Source organism: Protomyces lactucae-debilis (assembly GCF_002105105.1).
Source record: "Protomyces lactucae-debilis strain 12-1054 chromosome Unknown BCR37scaffold_25, whole genome shotgun sequence".
NCBI lineage: Eukaryota > Fungi > Ascomycota > Taphrinomycetes > Taphrinales > Protomycetaceae > Protomyces > Protomyces lactucae-debilis.
Window position 1 is genome coordinate 195,892 of NW_024468017.1, and position 9,174 is coordinate 205,065.

The following is a 9,174-nucleotide window of genomic DNA, read 5'->3' on the forward strand; positions in this document are numbered from 1 at the left end:
CGTGCTAGTAGAAGCAATTGCTAGGCGTCAAATGAGTCCACTAGGGCGCAATTTGTCCAGTCCCTCATTTATGCCGGCGCATAGCGAGGACGCGAGCTTCACGGGCGAGCGTAAAGACCTTGGGCGCGAGCGCCTTGCACAACTCTGACAATATCGTTGGATCTTGCTATTATACAAGGGGAACTGCGCAAACCCCGCTGAGTTTGCTTGACTGATCACATCAAGAAGATCGTCCTTTTCTGTTGGAAAGCTTGGGCTGACGGCACAAAAGCAAAATAAGTCCGTTTGCACAATATTCCTGTTAAAAAGCAAGATCCAGGAATACTGCCAAGGCTTATGCCTAAATTTTTCATCCAAGCCGCACAAGCTCGCGTCCTTGCCATGCGCCGGCATGAATGCGGCGGCCGAGGGACTGCAATAATTCTGGGGCTGAGGGACTGCAATAATTCTGGCACTAGCGGACCCATACACAGATGAGCGATGGCTTTTCCTTCGATGGACTGAGGAGTACGAAAATTGTGAAGCGGTAGCGAATAGCCCAATGGACGGGCCTCGACTGCTAAGACATGAAAATATCAGAGGGTGTTGTTACTCTTGTTATCACTACAAAATTGCTGTGCTGGCACTTTGTATTGCGCGCGTTGGCGGTGTCGCACGTTCAGAAGTCCCAGCGCACGACAAGCTTTGCGTCTATCAACACTACGCCTAGCTTCCTGAGGCCTGCATCAAGATCTATTGTCGACTCATGCCTGTGAGCCCGGGCCTTCGTGACAGCAACGTTCGATATTTCACTGTCTCCATCGAGACTCGAATTTCGATTCGACTCTCACACCTATTGGGCACGACATTCCTGTTGAGCGCAGGTGCCCAGTCCAACAATTGCTGTTGCACCACAAAAGCTCTCAAGCATTCGATTACAGTGTTAGTGTTATATATACCATTTCACCTGCGCACAACAGCCTTCGCGACGGCAACAATTGGAATTTAACAGGTCCTCATCTGGGCTCGAACTCGGGCTGGCTCATACGCCTATTGGACTGGAGTGCCAGACCTATTCGGATTTCGCTCATGGCATTATATTGCGGAAGAAGTCCTGAAGTTCGGTTCATCAGGCATTCAACATGCATTCGCTACCACTTTACAGGCAATGAGCCTAATCATCTCGAAAGCCACATCATATGTCTTATCGTAATATTCACACTTCTGGAATTTTCGCCAGGCAAAGTGTATGCGCACCGTTCGACCTGGCCAATCATCCTTTCTGTCGCTTTTGTTGGACTGGGGACTACATTCCCGCTGCACCACAAAAGCTCTCAAGCGTACGGATACAGGGTCAGTGCTCCATATACCATTGTACCTGCGCACAATGTTGGACTGGGGAAGTCGTCCCCAGTCCAACACACAACAGCTTTGCCTATGGATGGCATAGATTGTTGTGCGCAGGCGAGTCTTGAGTGTGAGACTCGACCGCCTTGTCCCTGATTGTGTTAATGAGGTAACACCGCCAGCCTTGAAAGGCCAGCGCATCATATAGCTGACACAGTATCGTGTTGCCGCTACTGGAATCTGCCATCGCACCACATAGATCTCGATCAATGTCGAGCCGGTAGGAGTCTCTGCATGTGCACCGAATTTGCCTCGTCAAGTCTACTGTCGCGACACTTTTCTCCATGTCTTCACCAAAAGCGCACAACACGGCTATCGTATTGACTCTCAAGGCACTCTTTTACGCACTGAACAATCCCCTTTCTGTTCGAGCATTCGGATACAGGGTCAGTGCTCCATATACCATTGCACTGTTGTGTTGAGACGTTGATTGTTTCAGGAGCTCATTGATGATGCGACGATCAGGGGCCCAAGCTGACACGCTGGCAGGTTGAGGACATAAGTAGAGCGGCTGCGCTGCCTTTAGTCTAGCAGAGGACTAGTAAACTCAAGAGGTAGTATGAGCCTTGCACTACCGCGCGCAATCGAGCCAACAGAACGGGTCAAGGAGCACCGCGTTGAGGCATTCAGCGGCATTCAGCTGATCCAGTACAACGGAGACTTTGCAAAATGGCGAGTCTTCAAAGACAAGTTTGAGGCTGGTGCACAATTGACTGGAGTGTTGGACTACTTGAAGAAGCCGAAGAAGGAGATCTCAGACTGGTCTGAGGAGAAGGAGATGGTGGCGCGAAGGGCCATCATCACGTCGTTCGCTGACAAGGTATTTGAGACGATCAGCGAGTCAATGGTCACCACCCCAGTCGATGAACTGTACGCAGCCTTGTGCGTGAGCTGCGTCATCAATACCTCGCAGCGCATCAAGGAATTGAAGAGGGACCTCTGGGCTCATGTTGCAAACGAGGGCGACGACATCAAGGTGCACTTTGCCTTTGTGGATGGGCGAGTTGCTGAGCTGCGAAGTGCCGAGCATCATGTAACCAATGCTGAGCACATTGACTTTTTGTTGGATGGGCTTCCAGCCGTCACCGCCTGGAGCGCCTTCCAGAACGCATACCGAGCCCGCGTCACTGAGACCACGAGGGTGGACCAGGTCCGCCAAGACATTCGTCAACAAGCGGCAGTGCTCGCGAATGATGCACAGAAGCAAGCCAGCGCCCAGGCACTCTTGTCGCAATCGTCTGGTGGCAGGGGAGGTTGGAAGCGCAACGCTGGTGGCCAAGCAAACAAGAGCACTGGTCGAGGCAGTGGACCCAGGTGCTACCGATGCGAAGAGTTCGGCCACATCCGAGCAGATTGCCCCAAGATGCTTGTCGACAAGCCCGTAGAGGGAGGTAGTGAAAAGAAGTTTGTCGCTTGCATCGCTCCAGAGACACGAGTGAACGAGACCGCCACTGCGCTGCATGCCTATGGCTCGACGAGCGCTGAACAGCAAATCTCATGGGCTGTCGACAGCGGCGCTTCTCACCATGTGGTCAGCTCGATAGATCTCGTCCAGCCAGGCTCTTTGCGATCCGGCCGTGGACCTCGAAATGTCAGCTTTGGCAACGACACGTCGGAGGTATCGGAAGGGTTATGCACAGCAATCATTCCGACTATTGACGGCCCTTTGGAAATGCCTGATTGCATGTTCGTGCCAGGCCTCAGCTTTAACTTGCTGTCTGTCGGGGTGCTTGCTGGTATGGGCTATCAACTATTGTTTGATGAGAACAAGTGGCGCTTGATGTCAAAGCATGACGGCCGAACAGTGGCGGAAGGGCCGAAGCGCGAGGGTCTTTTTTGGCTTGATACACCTGATTCGTCGCGTTTACTGCACGCCAAAGCAACAGATGTGGAGCTTTGGCATAGGCGACTTGGTCATCCGGGCATTGTTTCAATGTTGCGCCTCGAGGATATGGTCACTGGCCCAGATATTGGAAAGCTTACGCCAAATACTGCGGATTGTACGGGTTGTCAAAAAGGGAAACAGCCAAGATTGGCGTTCCCGAAAAAGTCAGAGTCTCGTGAAACAAAGCTCTTGGGTCTCGTGCACAGCGACCTTGCTGGCCCATTCGTGCCATCTTGGTCGGGCAAGCGCTACTATGTGACCTTTGTCGACGATGCGAGCCGGTACACACATGTCTACTTTATCAAGCAGAAGTCCGAAGCATTCGAGAGATTCAAAGACTTTCAGCATGAGGTCGAACGACAAACTGGACAGAAGCTGAAGATCCTGCGCAGTGACAATGGCGGCGAATATGTCAGCAATGAGAATGACAGATACCTGCGAGAGATGGGTATTGTGCATCAACGCACTGTGGCCGAGACACCTCAGCAGAATGGCGTTGCAGAACGAATGAACCGCACGATCAAGGACCATGCAAGTGCAATGCTTCATGAGGCTGGCTTGAAGGACAAATTCTGGTCCTACGCAGTGCACACTGCTGTTCATTTGTGTAATCGCTTACCCACTCGAGCTCACGAGAGCATGACGCCATACGAAGCCTGGAAAGGTATCAAACCCGACGTCTCCTACTTGCGTGTATTCGGCTGCCGCGCTTGGGTGCACACACAGCAGTCAAAGTTGAAAACGTTTGTGTCCAAGGCAAGTGAAATGATTTTTGTTGGCTATCCGGACCAGGTCAAGGGATACCGCTTCTGGGACCCAGAATCCAAGAAGGAGCGTGTATCGAGGGATGCCACGTTTGTTGAGGACCAATTTGGTCGCAAGGGGATACAAGAGCAGGTGGAGCAAATGGAGACAGACGACGATGAAGTGCGTGTCGCTCCGTTCCTTGGCTCTGTGACTCATGAAAGCGAGGTGGAGGCAGAGATTGACGGCAACGCAGAAGGCGGTGAAGATGGCGACGGACGTGGTGATGACCAGAACGAGGATGCCAGCAACACAGGAGACGGTGAAGACGGCGACGGACGTGGTGATCACCAGAGCGACGGCAGTTTTGGCATCTCGACAAATTTGGACGACAATCTCTCTGGCCTCAGTTTGGCAGAAGGGGATCTCAGACTTAGTGACGGCGAGGAGGTGGAAGACTTGCAGCAGCTTCAGTTTGGCGGAGACGCAAATGGCAGTTCAGTCGACGACGTAAATTTATTGGAATCGCTTGACATCGACGACGACAATTTGGCACTCTCTCCAGTGCTCGGTGCAGTGGAGGACGGCCCACATGATCATTTCTCGGATGACGATATCAACTTGCTTTTGGCCAGGGCTCGTGACCTGGCTCAAGATGATGCACAAACTGATGTCAGTGCCTCTGCTTTGATGATTGCGGCATTGACTGACGCACACCCTCATCCAGTCGGCAAGGATCCAAAGGACATTGTGACGCCAAAGAATAGACGCCAAATGCTCAAAAGTGACGAGCGTGACCTCTGGATCGAGGCAGAGCAGCGAGAGATTGCAAACTTGCTGGAACGCGGCACTTGGGAACTCGTCGATACCGAGCCAGGCCAACCAGTAATCGGAAACATGTGGCGATACAAGCTCAAATTGAACCCAGATGGCTCGATCGACAAATTCAAGGCGCGCCTTGTCGCGCACGGGGACCAGCAAGAGGAGCATGTTGACTTCTCGGAGACCTTTGCTCCCGTTGCAAAGTTCACCACGATTCGCACCCTGCTAGTCATTGCTGTCAACAAGGGTTTGAAGGTCTGGCACATGGACGTTGTTGGCGCTTACTTAAATGGATACTTGTCAGAGAAGGTCTTCATGCACGAGCCAATTGGCTATGAGAGTGGAAATGGCGCTGTTTGCCGTCTCAAGCGCACGCTATATGGTCTCCGACAGTCTGGTCGCGAGTGGTATATTGTCATGTCGGAGTTCCTGTTGTCCTATGGATTCCTGCGATGCGAGCATGAGCAAGGCTTGTTTGTTCTCAGAGGTGGAGATATTCGGCTTGTCCTCTATGTCGACGATCTATTGATGATTGCTGAGAACGACAGCGCCCTGGCTGATTTCAAACAGGCATTGTCAACAAAGTGGGACATGACAGACCTTGGTATTGCCACACAATTTTGTGGCATGGAGCTATCCTACGCTTCTGATGGCAGTATCACCCTGAGTCAAGCACGTTACTGTCGGGAGATTTTGAAGCGCTTTGGACTCGAGTCTTGCAATGGTACACACACACCAATGATGAGCGGCCTATCGCTCTCTCAAGCAACATGTGATCCCACACCAGCCGAACGAGAAGAGATGGCAACCATGCCGTACATGGCCGTCATCGGGAGCTTGATGTACCTTATGACCGCAACACGACCAGACTTGGCACACTCCATGGGCGTCCTAAGTCGTTTCATGGCAAAGCCGAGTTATGAACATTGGCGGGCAGCGAAGCAACTCCTACGCTATGTGCAGCACACGAAGGATGTAGGTCTTGTCTTCAAGAAGGGCGACTTGGATGTGCACGTGTACTCAGACTCCGACTATGCCGGCGACCTTGACAACAGCAAGTCAACCAGTGGGTACATTGTCATGCTCGGCCCAAACTGCGTTTCTTGGAGCAGTCGGAAGCAGGAAGTCATTGCGCAGTCTACAACGGAGGCAGAGTACATTGGGCTGGCCAACGCGACAAAGGAGCTCGAATGGGTCAAGATCATCGTGCAACACCTACTGCACGACTTCAAAGCCACCGATGCGCGCTTGACATTTCACATCCATGGCGACAATCAGGGTGCTATCGCCTTGGCAAATGATGCTCGCTTCCACACCCGCACCAAGCACATACGGACGAAATATCACTTTGTGCGAGACTGTGTACGGCGTGCTCGCATGTCACTCGGATACGTTGCTACTGGAGACATGATTGCAGATCTGACAACCAAAGCACTAGGTCGGCAGAAATTGCAAAAGTTCATGGCAATGCTCGGCCTTCGTCGCAAGACTAGCTAGCCTCATGGACGACAATGAGCTAGGTGGAGTGTTGTGTTGAGACGTTGATTGTTTCAGGAGCTCATTGATGATGCGACGATCAGGGGCCCAAGCTGACACGCTGGCAGGTTGAGGACATAAGTAGAGCGGCTGCGCTGCCTTTAGTCTAGCAGAGGACTAGTAAACTCAAGATGCACCTGCGCACAACACTTCACCTGATTCTATATCCCCTCTCGGATCATAGCTTTGCGTCTATCAACACTGCGCCTAGCTTCCTGAGGTCTACATGGAGATCTATCGTCGACCCATGCCTGTGACCCCGAGCCTTCGCGACAGCAGCATTCGATATTTCACTGTCCCCATCGAGACTCGAACTTCGGATTGACTCATACACCTGTTGGACTGGGACGACTATCCCGCTGCACCACAAAAGCTCTCAAGCATTCGGATACAGGGTCAGTGCTCCATATACCATTGCACCTGCGCACAACACTTCACCTGATTCTATATCCCCTCTCGGATCATAGCTTTGCGTCTATCAACACTGCGCCTAGCTTCCTGAGGTCTACATGGAGATCTATCGTCGACCCATGCCTGTGACCCCGAGCCTTCGCGACAGCAGCATTCGATATTTCACTGTCCCCATCGAGACTCGAACTTCGGATTGACTCATACACCTATTGGACTGGGGACGACTTTCCCGCTGCACCACAAAAGCTCTCAAGCATTCGGATACAGGGTCAGTGCTCCATATACCATTGCACCTGCGCACAACACTCGGATCATAGCTTTGCGTCTATCAACACTGCGCCTAGCTTCCTGAGGTCTACATGGAGATCTATTGTCGACCCATGCCTGTGACCCCGAGCCTTCGCGACAGCAGCATTCGATATTTCACTGTCCCCATCGAGACTCGAACTTCGGATTGACTCATACACCTGTTGGGCTGGGGACAACTTGACCGCTGCACAACAAAAGCTCTCAAGCATTCGGATACAGGGTCAGTGCTCCATATACCATTGCACCTGCGCACAACAGACGGTAGAATTCCATGAAAATCTCAGGAAGCTAGGCGCAGTCTTGATAGACGCAAGCTATGATCGGAGAGGGAATAGAATATCAGGTGGAGTGTCGTGCGCAGGTGCAATGGTATATGGAGCGCTGACCCTGTGACCGAATGCTTTAGAGCTTTTGTGGTGCAGCGGGAATGTCGTCCCCAGTCCAACATTTGTTTCAATTATCTTCGCACTGCCCCACCAGATCTATACGGTACGCTACGCATTCTTATACATCATCCCTATTTCTCCGCGACGATTTTGTCTACGATATGCTAAACACTACGCATTGTTATAGATCATCACCAATTCTCCGCGACACTTAACGCTTGCACGCATCATCACCGTTCTACCGCAACGACGTTGTCATCTCACCTGCACTGCAGCATCATGTCTCGTCATCGCCTATCTTAATGTCAAGTCAAAGCAACAACGCATCTGACACGCTTTCCAATTTTGTCTTCGTTGTCGTCGTCTGAAACGCTCTGCATATACTCTCGCAGGTGAAATGGTGTATGGTCTTCGGATGCTTAGGTATTTCGCTGTTCAGCTGATACTGGGATTCCTTGCTATGTTACTATTAGACCTTGCCACCTTTATATACTTGCGCTCATGGAAGCTGCTGGAACATCTGTTGTGTTCATGGAAGCCAAGAAAACATCTATTGTTCTATTGCTTTCGCTTGCTTTCTGTGTTGTTCCATGATGGTCGCTCACAGACATGCGATTTACCCCTGCCGATCACATCGTGAAATTCTTCGGGTGTTTAGGTGTTTCGCTGTTCAGTTGATACTGGGATTCCTTACTATGTTACTATGAGACCTTGCCACCTTTATATACTTGCGCTCATGGAAGCTGCTAGAACATTTGTTTTGTTCATGGAAGCCAATAGAACATCTGTTGTTCTATTGCTTTCTTTTGCTTTCTGTGTTGATCCATGATGGTCGTTCATAGACATGCGATTTGCCACTGCCGATCACGTCATGAGATCTTGACCGCGAGTAGTATCACCTCCAACAGAGATATTGACCGCGAGTAGCATCACCTCCAATATATGGCACACTGACCCTGTTTTCGAATGCTTGAAAGCTTTTGTGGTGCAGCGGAAAACTAATCCCCAGTTCAATATCGCACAGATAGGCAACAGTACCAGTGCAAGTGTTGTGCGCCGGGAATTCTGAGCGTGCGACACTGCCAACGCATGCACTAGTACAGCAATTTCGTAACGATAACAACAGTAAGAACACCCTTCGTTACATTAATGCCTTTGCAATCAATGCCCTATTCGTCAGGCATCTGCCATGCATTCGCTACCGCTCTACAGCGTTGACCAGCGCTTCACAAATATTGCGATGAATGAAACTCTCGAGACAAAGTATTAAATAATCTCGCATTGGAAGCAACAACGTCATTATTTAAGCAATGTTATTGTATCGTTCAATTTGTTCGGCAGGCCTTTGATTTATGCTAGCATCTCTCACCTACACGTTTGCGATTTCATTGCTATGCAATATGAGTCGCCTTAAATTTGTAATTTGAAATAAGATCATTGTTGCTGTTGGACCGGGGTTGACTTTCCCGCTACACCACGAAACCTCTCGAGCATTCCGACAAAGGATCATTGTTTCATATACCATTTCACCTGCGCATAACAGTTGCAACAGTCGATGTTGGAGCTGATGCTGTACTCATTCAAAATTTCGCGACATGATTGTTGTGCGCAGGCAATGATTGGCAGTGACAATCCGCAAGTCGACGGACGATCACTGTGGCGCAATCCAGAAAGCAAAAAACAGAAAATTTTCAT

General features: G+C 50.7%; 1 protein-coding gene across 1 annotated transcript; it reads right to left on the reverse strand.

Annotated features, from left to right (window-relative positions):
- Positions 1 to 6,386: 6,386 nt before the first annotated feature.
- Positions 6,387 to 6,724, reverse strand: BCR37DRAFT_384008 (uncharacterized protein; the record flags this gene model as incomplete). Its single annotated transcript, XM_040870144.1, has 2 exons — positions 6,387 to 6,624; positions 6,648 to 6,724. Coding segments are annotated over 2 exons (150 nt in total), but the record flags the coding sequence as incomplete, so codon positions are not given.
- Between the last annotated feature and the right edge of the window lie 2,450 nt (positions 6,725 to 9,174).